This window comes from Cervus canadensis, chromosome 21, assembly GCF_019320065.1.
Source record: "Cervus canadensis isolate Bull #8, Minnesota chromosome 21, ASM1932006v1, whole genome shotgun sequence".
NCBI classification, from domain to species: Eukaryota; Metazoa; Chordata; class Mammalia; order Artiodactyla; family Cervidae; genus Cervus; species Cervus canadensis.
The window spans coordinates 48,933,758-48,953,482 of NC_057406.1; the positions used below are offsets into that span (position 1 = coordinate 48,933,758).

At 38.9% G+C, this 19,725-nt stretch overlaps 1 protein-coding gene across 1 annotated transcript in view; it reads left to right on the forward strand.

Moving 5' to 3' along the window:
- ANO4 (anoctamin 4) overlaps positions 1-19,725 on the forward strand; it is a 424,034-nt gene that overhangs the window by 369,072 nt on the left and 35,237 nt on the right. The window contains exons 20-26 of the mRNA XM_043441305.1: positions 3,587-3,623; positions 5,679-5,790; positions 6,723-6,780; positions 6,918-7,015; positions 8,761-8,903; positions 18,175-18,327; positions 19,282-19,429. Of these exons, the coding sequence (XP_043297240.1) occupies positions 3,587-3,623; positions 5,679-5,790; positions 6,723-6,780; positions 6,918-7,015; positions 8,761-8,903; positions 18,175-18,327; positions 19,282-19,429 (749 nt within the window). The remainder of the gene's footprint in view (positions 1-3,586; positions 3,624-5,678; positions 5,791-6,722; positions 6,781-6,917; positions 7,016-8,760; positions 8,904-18,174; positions 18,328-19,281; positions 19,430-19,725) is intronic.

Below are 19,725 nucleotides of genomic sequence, written 5' to 3' on the forward strand. Positions count from 1 at the left end.
AGAGTCACAAGGACCCTCAATGATGGATTTAGCCAAGCTGATAGAGCATTTGGTGTTAATCTGGCTATATGTGAAAACTCAAATGTGGGTGGTTTACTGAATGATTTTAAAAGGACCAAGAATGTCATAAATCCCCCTTCATATCTCTGGGGCCTGCTGTCCACACTCACTTTAGGGAGTTTGGGGGACGTAGGCCTTTGCTAGTGTTTCAGCACTTTGAGTTTCCGGGAAATGTGAACAGATACGTATGATCCATTTCTCATAAATTTGGCCTTCTGCTGCTGAAGTCACTTTACCTGTTAAATAACTTGCCATCAGCAAATGAAAGTGGTAGCTTGTAAGTTTCCAAAAGATGAAACCTTGTACTATGATGAATAAGAGTATTATTTATCGGCAATGAGATACTCCGATCTTTTGCAAACATGCCATTGTCTGCTTTGGACTCAGTATTATCTATTTTTATTTCCTGTATGGATGTCTAGAAATTCTTTATATGAGAAATAATTGCTGGTAAAATAGACCATTTTAACAAAGTAACTATATTTCTTTTTACCAAAAAATGCTATTTTTCTATGATGTAAACAATTGTTAGGTGGCAGATTTTTAAGGTAGTTTATTGTATTTAAGAGTCTGTATCCCTTTGTGTGAGAGGAACCCAGAGAGGGTTCGCATTTGCTTTAAAGCATAAACCCCTCACCCATTCACAACTCTTGCTACTCTTAGTTTATCTTAGAAAGAGATGTCAATAGAGACATTCTTCAGGGTTAATAAAATTAACTTTTCACAAAGATTTTTTTTTTTTTTTACAAATGCAGCTATAAGGTTATATTTGAAAATAACCCTCTTAAAACCAGCCAACATCCTTACAACAAATTTTTGCTGCCATATTCACTAGAATTACCAAAAAATACCCCATAGTTTCATCTTTGTTCATATGCGGGGATGTGCCCTGAGACCAGATCCCGCCTCCCCTCACCCCCATCGTCCCTTTAGAGAAATGTGTATTTTTATCTAGAATGATCTTTAATTAGCATCTGCATATTTTCCAAAAGTGCTAGAGACATTATATGTATGCCATTACAGAAGTATTATGAGGCCTATGTATTCTGCTGTTTACTATTGCGTTAATCTGCATTTTTTTATGCATTTGTCACTTCTTTCTAAGTCAGGCTTTCTCGTGAGCTAACATTTCCTCAATCGTTTCTGTCTGCTCCCTCCCTTCCTCCTTTTTGTCTTTTTTTCTTCCTTTTTTCCTTCTCTTTCTTTTTCAGAAACCACCTTATAAATTTTTAAGCATTTTGAATTCCTAAAATGTGAACTGTTGAGTGGTCTGCCATTTGGCCCTAAAACAACTCTGGGCTCTCATGGCCTGTTTTTATCTGTACCATATGATTTTATTTCATCAGAACTTCATGTATTTGGACAGTAATAAACAACACAGAATCTAAAAAAAAAAAAAAAAATCTGGGCCATAGTGCTGAGATCACTGAGATAATGAAGTATAGGTAATTTATTATTGTTATTATATGTACACAGGAACTTTATTATTTTAGGAAAAAAGCTTAAAAATCCAGAAGGTAGGAAAAAAAGGAGCACTTGCTGATCATTTTGACGTGATGGCCGTGTAACTGTTTGGTCCAGTGAAGACTGAAAGTGGGTGTCTGTCGCTCACTAGCACTGCCCCATCCACAGTTCAGCTGGTCTTAAAGTTAATTGTGGAATAATCTTTGTAAAGGGGAGTGATTCATAGTGAAATGAACAGGCAGAGCACTGAAAGATTCTGCATCCAGGTAGGATGTGGTGAATTAAAATTTACCGTATTTTTATCATCTCTTTTCTCCAATGTCTTACTAAAATTTAATATATTCATCTTAAGAAATAAATTTCTGCATACATGCCTTGGGTCTATAAACACACACTTGATTATACATTTTGACCAGGTGCCAATGCTGTCAGAGTAATAATTCATTTAACTTAAAATCATGTATCCAATAATCTCTACTTCATGGAACACAGCCAAGAAAAGAAAAATGAAGTAAAAATGAAGCAGGAGGGGAGGTGAAATAGTATATAATTAGGGACAGTACAAGGCACCTGCTGTGGCTAGCAGCTAGACAGATCGGTGTTTTGCATTTTTAATAAAGGGTTTCTGAGGCACCGAAATGAATGACAAAGTCCACACACTGAAGCTTACATGTATCATCATATTTTTGAGAAAGGTTGTCTCACCAGTTAAATTTAATTTTCCTTGATAATTAACTTTAATGATATAATACTTTTGCAATATTAAAATATATTTGATTAACATCAAATATATCTGTCCTAATATGTTAACCAGTATTTTATACTGATGATACAGTTGAGATGTGTGACTCATCTGTAGCACAAGACTTCGTATTGAAAATTACACCAATCTCTTTTAATGCTGGTCTGTTACAGAGTCTGAGGTTTCTATACATAAAATTTGTTACTATGACCATATGAATTGTATTTTACTATAACAAACCATAATTATTGCTGAAAGTTTAAGGTCATACAATCTGAGTATTTTGACTTTATGTAGTTAGCCCAGAAATCTGGGGTAAGAGTTCAAAAGTTAGTAAGGACCTCAAAAGGAGTGAGTCTCAACCACATGTAAGGAAAATGATGATATTAAGAAAAAGTGAGGTAACATGCCTAAAACCTACAGCTTGCTGGCTTGTAAAGCTATAATTCCAACCTGGGGAATTTTACCCAGTGTGATTTTACTACTTTAAGCATGATCTTCATTTCCATATTTTTCAAATCCATTTGACTAGTTTTCTTTTTCCTCTTCATTTACTACGTTTCATTTTAGAGGAAGAACTTGCTCTTTTTTTTTCAATGTATGCCCTCCTAGGGAACCTCTTAGAGGATCTGCTGCTGCTGCTAAGTCACTTCAGTTGGAGGGTTTGCCCTTAACTCTAACCCCTGCACTTCCATACACAAACACATTGGCACACTCCCCTTCCATCGGGGTGGGGAGTACCGTAACTGTACCCCCTGCACTTGCATACACACACACACAAACCCATGGGCACAGTCCCCTTCCATCGGGCCGTCCGTTTACCAGATGGTTAGGTGAGTTAGGGATGCACCTAATTAATGAATGGAAAAACAGAGTACCATAAGTTTGGCAGTTCCTAATAGTGTTTCATCACTTTATTATTTATGAATGCTATAATCTAGAAAATACAACAGCCAGTAAAAACAATGGGATTACAGACTCTTTTCAGAAGCAGTCTTAGAGATTTTACCCTGAGGATGCTGAGTCCCAGGAATATTATGACTTGCCCAGCATCACTTAGCAAGTTACTAATTAGTGGCAGCTGGCTTGTTGTCACAGAATTATTCATCCCAAATCAAAAAGTGAGATTTTGAAAACAGTAAAATGGGACCTTGGACATTTTTTTCTTGCCCTGAAAAGACATAATTGTAGACAGTGTTTTCCTTGTTTGAACAGGGAGATGATAATTATTTTCATTCATGACTTAATTACCCATTTGCTTCATAATTTCCTATTTTAGGCCATCTACAGTTTGTTAAATGTAGGAAATTTATTTTACAGCTCTATGAAAAGGTTGCTCTTCTTCTGACAAATTTAGGTGAGTAGAACCCTTTTAATTTCATGATATAGTACTGTGGTCTGAAAAATGCCTTCTCAAAGAGTCATATCTGAAATACTGCTGAAAAGAAGCACTCCCTTTATTTTGAACTGTGTACAACAGTTTGTTCTTTGCCCTCAGCAGGACATGTTAACTATGTCTAAGAGCTGGGAGAATCTTTCCTACCTAAAGTTTTAAAACCTCCCACAAATACTATCCTTTAATGAGCTAAGATAATTTAAAGTAGATTTTCTCTTAATGCCCCAAAACTATAACATCACAAAAATGCATGTGTATGAAGTACCTATAATCATTTAGAAAAGGGGTCATTTGCTATGGCCTACAATTTTTATTTAATTAAAAACAGCCAGTCTTCATGGCATATAAAATCATAGCAAAGTTGGTTGCTTTGAAGACTAGGAGTCTTTTACCAGGAATACAAGCAGACTATCACAGACATTTGCAGAAATATTTATCTGGACAGTTACCCGTAAGACTCTCTAAAGCACCAGAGGAGTCTGGTAACCAGCTATAAGCTGTGCAACCACTACATTTTCAAGACAGAGGAATTTTCCCAATTTCATTAATGAGATAGTAGTCATTTTACTCTATGCAGTCTGAGAAAATTATATGCTCCCACACAGAACCTGTTTTAGTGCATTCCCATATGTAGCTTTTCCAAAAGGGGAAAAACACAGAAGTGTTTTTATTTATCATAATCATTATAATAAAAGATGCTATTTATTTAGCCCTTCTGTGTGCCAGGTACAGAGATAGGCACCTGGCATATCTCCTGTAAAGTCACAGAAATCTTCCATCACCACCACTCTTTGCCCCAAAAGATAACAGTTCATGTCCACAGAAGAGATGACTGCCCGTTGATGTAGTCTTTGTCCAGGGGCAACTTGATGCCAGCTGGAAAAGATGCTGATGGAGATCCAGCCCTGGTCAGCCTGGTCCATCTGGGCAACCACCAGTTGGCTGATGACCCAGGAGACCTTCCCGTGAAACCAAGAGTTAAGGAGCAGAAATGAAATGAAGCCAAAGCCCTCAAGCAGCCTTTGTCATCTCTTCCCTCCACAGGAGTACAGCCTTGTTCTGAATTTGACATTTAAACCATTTTAAATCAGATTTGCTTTGTCTCTCCCCTCCCTTCTCAGATATGCTCCTGGGAGGCATTTTGAGTTATCATTTGTGGGAAAGGAATTGATGGAGTGAGGTGGTAAATGAGCAACTAGAAGCTCAGGGCATCTGTGTAGAAACAGAAAGTACTGTTGCATTAAATGCATTTTCTTTGATATTGTTTGAGGCGAGGATGGAAGTCCTAGTGAAGGATAAGTGCATTTGACATGAGATTTCAGGTTGGAGGACTGAGCCATATTTTTGGCTGTATCACAGTGTCCAAAGAGCATTTGCTGTATGGAAGTTGAAATATGAGGAGATGAGAATTGGTGCCTGACTGAGGTCAGGAAATTGTAAGACAAAGATGCTAGTGTAAAAGCTCTAGAGGTGAAGTCATCTGGGTATTTGTACTTGAGATTGAAAATGATGCTGGATGAGGGGGACAGGTAAAGGGGTCAGATGTTCATTCTGAGATGGGGGTCTTACTCCTTCTAGTCCAGCAGCACCTCACATCACAGCAGAAATAGAAGTCAAGACCAGGGAGTTATTAGGAGCTGGGAGGGGACCTGACCCCACACCATTTCCACCTATGAGGTGGGTCCTGAGAGCAAAAAGAAAGGCTCCTGCGAGGAGCCAGGGCTGGGCATGTGGTGCCTTCAGCCTGGCTGTGTCTGACCCAGGCTCCCGGGGCATCCTAGAACAGAGGAACAAACCAGATATCCCCTCCGTCAGACAAGTGTAGCCACTTCCCACCAAACCCTTGTTGGGGCTGGGCTGGGAGCTTGAGGATCCCACGGATGGTCCATTCCATCGCACACCATCTAGCGGCCAGCTGGCCTGCGCACCCACCCTGTGTGTCTGGAGGGTGACAGAGGGATTTGAGAGGGGGTCAGACGCAGCCTCTCTCAAACTCTGCCCGCCTTGTGTCCACAGAACAGCCTCGCACAGAGTCCGAGTGGGAGAACAGCTTCACCCTGAAAATGTTTCTTTTTCAGTTCGTCAATCTGAACAGCTCCACGTTTTACATCGCGTTCTTCCTCGGGAGGTAAGACCCTGTCTCTCCGCACCTCCTGGGGCTAGGAGCAGAGCTCGCAAAGCTTGCTGACCAGGGGTGACCAAGAAGCCAGCCTTTAGAGTGACTTTATGAAGTATACAAAGAGATCAGTCTCCTTTCCCTTCCCTTCCCATTCCCGGGGTGTTCTCTGCCAGAGTCCCTTGTACCCCTTCTTGCTAAGGTGAGTAGAAAAAAGCAGTTTGCACATGTGAAGGATGAGTGTAAATCTCGCAGGCTCCATCGGTATCTGGATCAGGCCCCTGGGTCTTGCACCTGTAAGAGCAGGTGACGTCGTGGAGGACGGCGCAGAGCACATCCCATGTCCCACGTCCCTGACCGCACAGAGGAGGGAAGGACATTCACACGGGAAGGGGGGCTAACGCAGGATGCCGAGGGAGACTGGGCTACTTCTGAATCCATCGGTTCTGAGGATCTGGAGTGGCCGTGTCCCATGAATCCCATCACCACAAATTATGTCTGAGGAGATGAGAACCAGGGGAGAGCCAAGTGCAGGGTTTTGGTGAACAGGATGGGCAGCCTCTCTGCAGTTTCTAGGTACTTCATGGAATTCTAGTCAAATAGTTTTCTCTAAAAGAAAGCATTATTAATATTCCAAAAGATCAACTGTACCCAACCTGCTGCTTACACAACAAGCACTTGATATTAAGCAGAAAATGTTAAAAGTCACAGCATGCGGTAAAAACTGGCCTCTGTGGTCAGCAGCCAGACAGAAGGGCCAGAAGAGAAATACCCTCAAAGAATTCCAGAAGTTGCCATTATGTCATTTCTGGGGAGTTTTCCTAATTCCCTCAGACCTGTTCCTTACTGTACCATAATTTTCACTGGAGGGTGTGCTAATCTGAATATAATCTTCATTGACGGCTACAGGATGCTAATGGTTTGTTTTTCTGTGTGTGTTGAAGATTCACAGGACACCCAGGTGCCTACCTGAGGCTGATAAACAGGTGGAGACTAGAAGAGGTCGGTATTCTCCCGTCACTCCTGGTTTCCTAGACTTACACTAAACAGCCTGGGGGCAGCTTTGTGCAGATTAGAAAGCAGACAGCCTTTCTTCCCGTCCATTGATTCTTGAATTTCTGTGTTTGCTTACCTCGCAGTGCCACCCTAGTGGATGCCTTATTGATCTCTGTATGCAAATGGGTATTATAATGGTGCTAAAGCAGACCTGGAATAATTTCATGGAACTTGGCTACCCGTAAGTACCTCAGATGTCTACTTGAGAGGCAGCGTGTCTCTTGGCTATTGGCTTGTCTACTGGCTTTTCTAGGCGTGGCAAGTAAGATAAGCAATGCAGACTCAGTAGTTAGGCCCATGCACATCATACCTGGAGCTAGTCTTCACGCTTAGATACTCAGAGACAAGTGATGAAAGTAATAAACATGGCCCTTTCTGAAGATTTAGCACAAATTGCATGAACAGAAGTGAATATTCTTTCAGAAGTCTCTGTGGACCCCTAAATATTGGAGATCCACTTCCAAGCTGCTTTAAATGATGACTCGTTAACTGAGTCTCTGTGCCTACTCCCCAGCCCCTGTGATAAATCACAAATGGTCATTTTTTAACTACTTTAAATTCAGACTATGTAGAAAAGGAAGACTCCCCTCCTAAAAATACGATTTAAAAAGAAACTGGATTATTTCTAAGTCAGCATATCTTAACCAGTTAAAACTGTTATTATCACTAATAACAGTTTATGTTGATGGCAATGGGCAAAAATTTGCATCAGTTTTGTAAGGATAACCTTGAATTTGGCTGTGTTTACTCAGTTGTGGTCAGTTAAGTTTGAAAGGGACATAAATCAACAGCAGTTCTATTTCTGCTTTAATTCTACACTTATGGGTTTCCATGTCAGCCCAATGTCCCCATAGAGAATTCTAGGTTTCAGGGAAGACCACTCAGCCAGAACAATTAGCTGGAACTTAGTTCATTTTGGAAAGTCATCTCTTAGCTCCCTGTAAGAACCAATGCCAGTAATTTTCTCTTCTCAGATTTACTTTAGAAAACTTCTTCCAAGAGTTTCATGTTTTCTATAAAACTTTTAAAAAGACAAAGCATAAAGTTAAAAAAAATTAGAAGCATATTCTCCTTTAAAGTATGATCCATAACTTATCAAAATGTCATAGACATCAAAGGAACTATGTTTATCTTCTATGAATATGGACATAGAACAATATTGTGAATTAGGCAGAATTATCTTTGATACCCATTTTCTTATTTAATTTCACGTTTTCATTTTGGCATTGATACTCTCAGATACCCCTCAACTTTCTGCTTGCCTGCTACAGCATACAGACCTGACTCTCCCCGCGCATTTCTTCAACCCCATTCCATATCATAAGATGCACTTCTGAACACTGCTAAGGTTAAATGTACTAACCTCACCAGTGTGAGCTGCATCTTACTAGGAATCAGAGCCCCCACTGAGTTCAAGCCAAAAGCAGACAAGTCCAGTTGTAGACCTGCAGGCTTCCGTGTGCCAGGAGAGGAGGAAGCCTTTGTGGGTTTTCAGACTTTCTAGGATCCTCAAATCAGAGTTTGTAGGTCAGCACCCCATGGTAAGACTGCTCATGGCTCTTTAAATAAGCCAGCAAGGCCAAACCCTCTTCTCCTCAGAGGTCTGAGTGTTGCGTTTACACTGGAGGATCAGTTTATCAACATTCTCAGTCCTCTAACCAACCCTCCAAGGCAACATTGAATAGGAGACAGTTTTGTGAATGATTAAGTTCATCAATCATCCTGTTCCCTTGCAAGTACAAGTGCTTGAAGTATAGCCTCCATTGTTCCTTCCTTCCTAATCCAAGGCTTTAGCTCCTAGGCAGCCTGTCCTAATTTTTTAAAACTATTGCTCTGTATTTTAACTCTACTTCTTATTACTTAAGTCATACGATCAGTTATATATGCGTATATATATTTTTTTAATAAATTGATTTTGTTGTGCAGGTTAATTCAGAATTGGTGGACTAGAAGAAAAGTACGACAAGAACATGGGCCTGAAAGGAAAATAAGTTTCCCACAATGGGAAAAGGACTACAATCTTCAGCCGATGAATGCCTACGGACTCTTTGATGAATACTTAGAAATGAGTATGAAAATAGTCTATTTTATTCTATTTTTTAAATTTTATTGAATTGTAGTTGATTGACAATGTTGTGTTAATTTCTGTTTTACAGCAAAGTAGTTATACACATGTATAACTCAGTTATACATATGTATATCGTTTTTCATATTCTTTTCCATTATGGTTGAGCATAGGATATTGCATATAATTCCCTGTGTTCTAGAGTAGGACCTTGTTTTCTGTTTTATCCTATTCATTATAAATGCAAATTCTAGCTCTCTCACCGCATTTAACTAGACATATACATTATTGTTGAGGCCAACAGTGTGGAGGGATTCTTGAGCTAAATGTAGAGGAAGGATATCTTGCATTAAGAAACTTTATTGATAGAAATAGTGCCAAGTCACTTCACATTCTTCATGACATTGTGTCCTGTCCCTTGCAATAAATCACTAGAAAAAAAAGAGCTGAAAACCTGGAGAACCAAAGAAAAAGCAGTGGTCACTCATGGTATGATTGATTGATCCATTCAACACACATCTTTTTTTTTTATTGAAGTATAGTTGATTTACAGTGTTATGTTAGTTTCAGGTGTAAAACAAAGGGACTCAGTTATGCATATATATATATATCTATATATAAAAGAATAGATATTCTTTTTCATATTCTTTTTCTACCAGACATTTACTATAGTTCCCTGTGCTATATAGTAGGACCTTATGGTTTATTTTATATATAGTAGTTTGTATCCAGCAGACATCTTTTGAACCATGTTATGTCCAGACCTTATGTTTGGCACTAGAGATACAAGAAAGAATCAGGCACAGTCGCAGCTCTCAAAGAGTGCTCAGTGACAGGAAGTCAGAGATGTGAAATGTAAGTGCAGTAAAGTAGCGGAGATGCTACAGGATGAGTCATTAGCAGGTAGAATGGTCAGTCATTTCTCTTGGAGAGGGTGGCAGGAAGCTGGGAATGTATAAGCTTAATGCTACACTTCCACTGAAGGAATCTCATTTCTCTATAATCAAATCCAAGCTGTTTATTTTGCATGTATCTGAGAGCACGGACTTCAGAAACAGGTTGCAGTTGTTGTTGAGTCCCTGAGTTGTGTCCTACTCTTTGCAACGCCATGAAATGCAGCCTGCAAGGCTTCCCTGTCCTTCACTGTATCCCAGAGTTTGTTCAAATTCATGTCCATTGAGGGATACTGTCTAACCATCTCATCCTCTACTGCCCTCTTCTTCTTTTGCCTTTGATCTTTCGCAGCATCAGGCTCTTTTCCAATGAGTCAGCTCTTTGCACCATATGGCCAAAGTATTGGAGCTTTAGCATCAGTCCTTCCACTGAATATTCACGGTTGATTTCCTTTAGGACTGACCGGTTTGATCTCCTTGCTCTCAAGAGTCTTCTACTTGAGTTCAAATGCCAGCCCCTCACTTATTAACTCTGAAACCTTGGGCAATTGCTTACTGTCTTTGTCTCACCTTCCTCTTCTCTATCTTGGGGATAAAAAGAGTAACCACTTGAGTGCATCTTTGTGTGGACTAAATAAATTGACGAATGGGAAGGGCTCAGAGCATGTGCCAGATGTGTGCTAACTGTGTCGTTATTATTATTTTTCCAGTATTTATATCTCCCAGGGGAGAAAAACTTAACAAAATATCTTAGCAGATACAATGAGTGTGGATAGATTTTCTTGTTGTTTTGGTTTTTTTCCCTAATTATGTTTAAGCTCCGAGACACTGGGGTGGAGGTGGGAGTAAGAGACGGGCAAGATGCATTAATTCTGAAAGAAGCAGTTGTTTCTGGGCAAATCTGAAAATTAAAGGAGTGGTAGAATTGATGCTTAATGTTTCTCAGATCGCTTATGTCCTACGTATCCACTGGTGTTTTCAGAGTTTCAATTATAGAATGGCATAATGGTATAACTTGGAGAAGAAATCAATTTGGGCATTAATAATAAAACTTAATAAAATGAATTCATTAAGAGAACTAACCACTTGAAGGTCTCTTAATGGATTCTTCTCCCATAAAGAAGGAAATGAACAGTAATGTTGGTATATAAAGTGCTTGAAAAGAAGCTGTTATGGGGTTAGAACTGGTAGTGATCCAAACACTACAGTAACTTTGCAGCAAGAAACAAATCTCTGAAGTATCACAAGAAGACTAGTGAATACTAATTGCTGGCTTCTGTTCTTGTTTTTTTGTTATTTTCTTAATGACTTTCCTGCTTTGTTGTATTTTTAAAAATGTTTTCATCAAAGTAGAATATAAAGTGAGAAAGGCATATAAATCAAAAGTGTATGTATCGATGAATATTCACAAAGTTATGCATAGATGTAACCAACCCATGCAGGTGAGGAGTTAACACACTGCTGGCGTCAGACCCAAAGCCAGTCCACTGCCTGGCTGTGAAAATCATTCTGTTGGAAGACAGCAGTACCCATTTATTTACAGATTATCTGTAGTTACTTCTTAAGTTGAATTTCTACATTATAGTTGATTTACAGTGTTTGTTAGTTTCAGATGTTCAGCAGAATGGTTCAGTCACACACTGTTGTTGTTTAGTTGATAAGTGGTATCCAACTGTTCTGTCACCCCGTGCCCTCCAGGCTTCTCTATCCATGGGATTTCACAGGCGAGAATACTGGGGTGGGCTGCCATTTCTTTCTCCAGGGGATCTTCCAGACCCAGAGATCGAACGTGTGTTTCCTGCATTGGCAGGCAGATTCTTTACCACTGAGCCACCAGGGAAGCCCCTCAGTTATATGTGTATACATGGATATAGATACATATCCATTCTTTTTCAAGTTCTTTTCCCTTATAGATTATTACAGAATATTGAGTAAAGTTCCCTGTGCTATACAGTAGGTCCTTGTTGATTATTTTATATATAGTCCTATGAATATGTGAATAACAAACTCTTAATTTATCTCTTCTCCCCAGCTTTCCTGTTTGGTAACCATAAGTTTGTTTTGGAAATAAGTTCATTTGTATCATGTTTTTAGATTCCACTTGTAAGTGATATCATATAGCATTTGTCTGACTTATTTCACTTATTTTACTACTAAAATTTTACTAGAGATAATATTCTCTAGGCCCATTCATGTTGCTGTAAATGGCATTATTTCATTCTTTTCAATGTCTGAGTAATAGTCCATTGTATATATTACCACATCTTTTTTATCCAATTCTCTGTCAACAGACATTTATGTTGCTTCCACGTCTTGGCCATAGTATATAGTGCTTTGATGAACATTGGGGTCACGTGTCTTTCAGAATTATGGTTTTCTATGGCTATATTCCCTGGAGTTGGATTGATGAATCATATGGTAGCTCTATTTTTAGTTTTCTAAGGAACCTCCATACTGTTCTCCATGGTAGTTGTACCACTTTACATTCCCTCAAAGCATGTAGGAGGGTTCCCTTTTCTCCACACCCTCTCCAGCATTTGTTATTATAGACCTTTTGATGATGACCATTCTGACTGGTGTGAGGTGATACTTCATTGTAGTTTTGATATGCATCTCCCTAATAAATAGCAACATTGAGCATCTTTTCATGTGCCTGTTGGTCATCTGTATGTCTCCTTTGGAGAGATGTCTATTTAGATCTGCCCATTTTTTATTTGGTTGTTTTTTCCATAATAAGCTGCATGAACTGTTTGTATATTTTGGAAACTAATCCCTTGTCGATCACTTCATTTACAAATATTTTCTCCCATCCTGTAGGTTGTCTTTTCATTTTATTGATGGTTTCCTGTGCTCTGCAAAAGCTTTTAAGTTTAATTAGGTCCCATTTATTTTCATTTTTATTATTCTAGGAGGTAGATTCAAAAATATATTCCTATGATTTATGTCAAAAAGTGTTCTGCCTATGTTTTCCTCTAAGAGTTTTATAGTATCTGGTCTTAATTTAGGTCTTTGTTCTTTTATATGTAGCTGTCCAGTTTTCCAAGCACCACTTATTAAAGTCTTTTCTCCATTGTATAGTCTTGCCTACTTTGTCATAGATTAATTTACTATAGATGCATGGATTTATTTCTGGGTTTTCTGTCCTGTTCCATTTATCTATAATTCTGCTTTTGTGCCAGTAACGTACTATTCTCATGACTGTAACTTTGTAGTATAAGCTGAAGTTGGGGAACCTGATTCCTCCAGATTCATTTTTCTTTCTCAGGATAGCTTTGGCTATCTGGGGTCTTCTGTGTTTCCATACTAATTTTTAAGATTTTTTTCATTCTAGTTCTGTGGAAAATGCCATTGGTAATAGAAATTGCATTGAATCTGTAGATTGCCTTGGGTAGTATAGTCATTTTGATCATATTCATTCTTCCAATCCAAGAACACAGTGTATCTTTCCATCTGTTTGCGTCATCTTCATTTCTTTCATCAGCATCTTAAGAGTTTTCAGTGTCTTTTGCCTCTTTAGGTAGGCTTATTCCTGAATATTTTATTCACTTTGATGTGATGGTAAATGGGATTATTTCCCTCACTTTCTGATCTTTTGTTGTTAGTATACAGAAATGCAACAGAGTATACTATTTTGTTTCCTGCGATCTTACCAAATTCATCCATAAACTCTAGTAGTTTTCTGATAACATCTTTAGGGTTTTTTGTGTACAGTATCATTTCATCTGCAAATAGTGACAGTTTTACTCCTTTTCCAAGTTGGATTCCTTTTTCTTCTTCTGATTGCTGTTGGCTAGGATGTCCAGAACTATGTTGAATAAAAGTGGTGAGTGGGGGTGTTTTTGTCTTGCTCCTGATCCTACAGGAAATGCATTCGGCTTTTCTCCATTGAGTATGATGTTAGTAGTGGGTTTGTTATATATGGCCTTTATTTTTTTTTTATATATATGGCCTTTATTATGTTGAGGTATATTCCCTCTAAGTCCACTTTCTGGAGAGTTTTTATCATAAATAGGTGTTGAATTTTATAAAACAGTCTATTAAGGTGATCACATAGCTTTTATTTTTCAACTTGTTGACACAATAATTGCACAGACTGATTTGCTCAGGTTGGCTTTAGGCAGTCTATCTGCTGATGGCTGGAGCTACATTCTCACCCTTTTGGTTGTTTGAAAGTGAACGTGAAGTTGCTCAGTCTTATCCAATTCTTTGCAACCCTATGGACTGTAGCCTGCCAGGCTCCTCTCCATCCATGGGATTTTCCAGGCACGAATACTTGTGGGTTGCCATTTTCTTCTCCAGGGGGTCTGCCCGACCCAGGGATGGACCTCAGGTCTCCCACATTGCAGGCAGACTTTTTACCCTCCCAGCCACCAGGGGGTCCCTAAGGCATCCCAACACTGGAACCTACCTGCTGTTGAATGGGGCCAGGTCTTGATGAGAAAAATGGCAGCCTCCAGCAGAGCTCACATCAATGAGTACTCCCCAGTACTTCTGCCACCATTGTCCTGCCCCCACAGTGGGCCACAGCAAGCCACAGCCATCCCTTGGAGATCTTTCACCCCAGGAGGCCCTCCAAGGCCAGAAGGTAGGTCTGGGCCAGGTTCCTATGAAGTCACTGCTTTTTCCCTGCCCAGTGCACACGAGACCTTGTATGTACCTTCTAAGAGTGTTGTTTGCCTCAGTCCTGTGACGTGCCTGTGATCATGCCCCGCTGGCATTCAAAGACAAATGTTCTTCTGAGGGATTCTCCTCCCAGTGCCAGATGCCCAGACTGAGGAGTCTGATGTGGAGCTCAGAACTGTTACTCCTATGGGAGAACCTCTGTGATACAATTATTTTCTCTTTCCAGCAGGTATGGGATGTGATTATACCACAAAAATGCCCCTCCTGCCATCTTGTTGTAGCTTCTTGTCATTGGATATAGAATATATTTTCTCATAGGGTGTAGTCTTTTTTGTTGATGGTTGTTCAACAGTAGGTTGTGATTTTGGTGTTTTTATGAGAAGAGGTGAGTTCAAGTCCTCTACTGTTTTGTCTCTAACTGGTATCAAACCTTTTTCTTCTTCTGTCATTGATTTTTAATTCTGCTGTGGTCAAAGGATACTCTGTGGTAGTTTAATAATTTAATATGTGCTGAGATTTGTTTTATGCCTCTGCATATTTTCTGTTTGGATGAATGTTTAAAGTATGTTCTGCAATTGTTGAGTATAATCTTCTGTGTCTATTAGTTGGCAAGTTTGTTATGTTTTTCAAATCTTAACATTCGTGTCCTATTAAACTTTGTCTATTTCCTCTACTAGTTACTAACAAAAGAGTGTTAAAATTCTCAAGTATGATTGTGGACTTTATCTTATGCTCCTTCTAGTTTGGTCAATTTTTACTTTATATACTTTGAAGCTGTATTATTATGTGCAAACAGTTTAGGATTGTTCTATTTTACCGTTGAGTTGAAATTTTATCTTATTTAAAGTCATTCTTTATCTATAATAATGTAATATTTTGAAGATGTGATGGGCAAGCAGCTAAGGAACTAACTGTAAAACCTCCCCAAGGACAGAACTGAGCCTCTGTGGTCATTGGCAGAGATAAAGGTCCACCATGTTCTCAGTCACAGCCAGGCAGGTGAACTGAGCTTTACAAAAACCATACCCCAGGACCAGCTTGGCTTAACTCATGACCACACTGATCATCTCCTTCTTTGCTGCAAAAGAACATCACTAAGAGCAGAGATCAATAACTTGTTCTTAAAGGGCTAGACAGTAAATAATTTTGACTTTGGGGGTCATGATGCAAGATTGAGGCTATTATATTTTAAATGGTTGTATAGGTATTTACATAACTACTTAAAATGTAAAAACTATTCTTAACTCACAGGTAGGTTTAAAAAAAGAAAAGAAACAAAGCAGAGAGTTATCTAGATTTGGCCTTCAGGCTATAATTTGCTGACCCTTGATCTAGAACTTTTATATGTCTGGCACACAATAGAGATTGCTAGACTTAAAGACTGTTGAAAGGAGCAAAGTAAGTACGAATTCTTGACTGGGGTAGGTGTCTGCTACTTCAAAGGTGAAAGAAGAAGTGCATGTATCAAACACTGAAAAATCAAGGAAATGTGGGATTACAAAAAGAAAAATAATATTTCAATCTAAGTGGTAAAGAATTCAAAACAGGTGTAAAGAAAATCATTGAGCTACAAAAAAAAAAAAACCACGGGAAGGTAATTCAATGAACTTGGGAATAAAATTAATGAACAGAAAGAGTCCTTTACTAAAGAGATTGAAATTATAAAAGAGAACCAAATTCTGGAGCTGAAGAATTCAATGAATGAGATGAAGGTAACAGGACAGACCAGATGGAAAAAAGAATAAAATGACTGGAGGACAGGAATATTGAAATAATTCGGTCAAAAGAAGACAGAAATTAGACTTTTTAAAAAGTAGAGAAACCCTATGAGAACTATCAGATTCAATCAGACAAATCTGAGAATAATTGGTATACCAGAAGCAAGTGAGGGGTGGGGGGCAGAGAGTTCATTTTAAAAAATAACTGGGAATTTTCCAAACCTGGTTCCTCTGCCATCTTGATTTAGAAACCTGAGATCAAATTGCCAACATCCATTGGATCACATAAAAAGCAAGAGAGTTCCAGAAAAACATCTACTTCTGCTTTATTGACTACACCAAAGCTTTTCTTTGCCTGTGTGAATCAAAACAAACTGGAAAATTCTTCAAGAGAGGACTACCTCACCTGCCTTTCTCTAATTATTAGAGAAATGCAAATCAAAACTACCATGAGGATTAGAATGACCATTATCAGAAAGTCTACAGATAATAAATACTAGAGAGGGTATGGAGAAAAAGGAATCCCTCCTGCACTATTGGTTGGAATGTAAATTAGTGCAACCACTATGGAAAATAGTATGGAAGTTCCTCAAGAAATTAAAAATGGAGTTGCTATATGATCCAGTAATCCCACTCCTGGGCATATAATGGGACAAAACTAGAATTCAAAAAGGTGCATATACTCCTTTGTTCATAGAAGCACTATCTATAATAGCAAGACATGAAACAACCTAAATGTTCGTTGCCAAATGAATGGATAAAGAAGTTGTGATACATATATACAGTGGAATACTACTCAGCCATAAAAAAGAATAAAATAATGCCACTTTCAGCAACGTGGATATCTAAAGTAAGTCAGAGCGAAAGAAAAATACCATATGATATTACCTAGAAGAAATAGATAAGTTTCTAGAAATGCACAACCTACCAACACTGAATCAGCAAAAAACAGAAAATCTGAAAAGATCAATAATGATTAAAGAGAGAGAATCAGTAATCAAAAGTCTCCCAACACAGAAAAACCACAGGACCCAGACAGTTTCACTGGTGAATTCTACCAGACATTAAAAGAATACAAATCCTTCTCAGACACTTACAGAAAATTGAAGAGGAGGGAACACCCCCAAACTCATTCTGCAAGGCCAGCATTACCTTGATACCAAAGCCAGATAGGGAAAGCACAAGAAAAGATAACATTAGACCAATAATCTTGATGAATATAGATGCAAAAATTCTCAAAATATTAGCAAACCGAATTCAAGAACACAATAAAACAATTGTATACTAGAGCCAAGTGGGATTTATCTGTGATGCATGACTGGTTTAACATATATACATTTTAATGTAATATATCAGATTAATAGGATGACATATAAAAATCATATGATATCTCAATAAATGCAGGAAAAGAATTTGCAAAATTCGACATTCTTCTATGATTAAAAAAGAACCCTTGACAGATTGGGTATAGGACAAATAACTTTAGCCACATACAACAAACTCTTATCTTGACTTTTGCCTGCGATAGCTCTGGAATCAATCATTTCTCCAAGGAGCTCTGGTTCCTTTTACTAGGGAATGGTATTTAGAAAACAAGATCTGGACTTGAGGTATGATTACTGCTCCTAGGGTGCCATTGCTTCCAGGCTCAGGGAGCACCTCTTTTTCAAGTGTCCTGGCCATCTTTCTAGAAGATACGTTCCCTGTGCTTTGGGGGAAAATAGGGCTTCCCAGATGGCACTAGTGGTAAAGAATCCACCTAACAAATGCAGGAGAGTCAAGAGATGCAGGTTCAATCCCTGGGTCAGGAAGATCCCCTGGAGGAGGAAATGGCAGCCTACTTCAGTATTCTTGCCTTAGAAATCCCATGGACAGAGGAGCCTGGTGGGCTACAGTCCACGGGGTCACAGAGAGTGGGACACGAATGAAGTGACTTAGCCCAGCACAAGCACGTGGGTTAAAACAGTGGCATATTCAGAGTACTAAGCTTCTGAAAATAGTACTGGAAAGCCAATACGCTCTGTTCTTTTTCCTTCCCTAGTTCTTCAGTTTGGATTTACAACTATCTTTGTGGCAGCTTTTCCCCTAGCACCACTTCTGGCCTTACTGAATAATATAATTGAAATTCGACTTGACGCTTATAAATTTGTCACACAGTGGAGGCGACCTTTAGCTTCAAGGGCCAAAGATATAGGTAAGTTGGATTGGGGGTGTTTCTAAAAGATATTAATTGTCTGGTAGATAAAAGAGCCACTGACTTTAGATATTTATATATAGTTTCCATGTAAGATGACTAAATCTTGCAAAATAATAATTATATTAGCTTTAAATAATATTAGATAGCAAGTACAGTTACCTGTTTGAAAATTTATAATTTCCAGTACTAGAGAATTTGTGCTTACATAGATTCTCAGTTTGGTTGTTTCTGTCCTAGGATGCTAGAATTTAAAATTTGATTCATTACCGCTTCCTTTTGAAAGTAGATCTTGCATTTGCTTAAGTTTGTTTTGCTCTTTCCTAAATGTCTGCCTGAGTCACAAGAACATGGTCCCATTTTTCTAGAGGCAGAGATGGCTTTTGGTTTTTGACTAGAGGTGCTAAGTTGAACCAGCATCTTTTATTCATTTCTGCATTCAGTGCTTCATATAGACCTGGCAGGTGCTCAGTCAGCATGTGTGGAAGAGAATTCAGTGTGGACGTTACCTCAGTGGTCTCTTAACCTCCAGATGAAACAGACATTCAATGAGCACCTACCTTGGGTCATGCATCAGGAACTTGGTCCATAAAGATGAACTGGAAGGATCCAATACTTACCCTGAGGATCTCCTAGTCTGGTGACAGCTTGACACTGCATATGCCAGCCAGTCTTAGCAGATGGCATTTGGTACCTTATCATCAACCAGAATTCTCTCCTTATGTCTGAAGCTGATTGAGTTTTAAGTCATGAGCATTGGCGCTTGCGTGCAAACTCCTTCAGTGCCAAGGTGTTTGCAAGTAGAAATTCTTCCTTCTGATTGCAAGTATCAGTATTTGGAATGATGGAAGGACCCATGGAAAGGGCTATTGAAAATTAGTTACCCCAGTTGTTTTCATACTTATTTGCCTCTGCTGTTGTATCTGGAATTAACTAAAACTTCTCTTTGAATAGGAATTTGGTATGGGATTCTTGAAGGCATTGGAATTCTCTCCGTCATTACAAATGCATTTGTCATAGCGATCACATCTGACTTCATCCCTCGCTTGGTATATGCTTATAAGTATGGACCCTGTGCAGGCCAAGGAGAAGCTGGGCAAAAGTAAGTTGGCCATAAAACCATCACGGAATCCCCATTCCCTAGCCATTGTGTACAGCTGGACACCCAAACAGAAGCCTCTGCTTTGGAGTACATGGGACACAAGTCCAGGACAAGAAGGCCTGTTGTGGGGGAGGTGGGATTATGATATAACAATACTTTTGGCCAAAGAAAACATTCTGTTCTACTGAAGGGCTGGGAGTCATATAAAGCATACAAGTTTTAGATGGAATCAAATGTGAGAAGAGCAATTAATCATTTTTTTCCCACTCTTGCCCACCATGAATTTAAAAATGTGT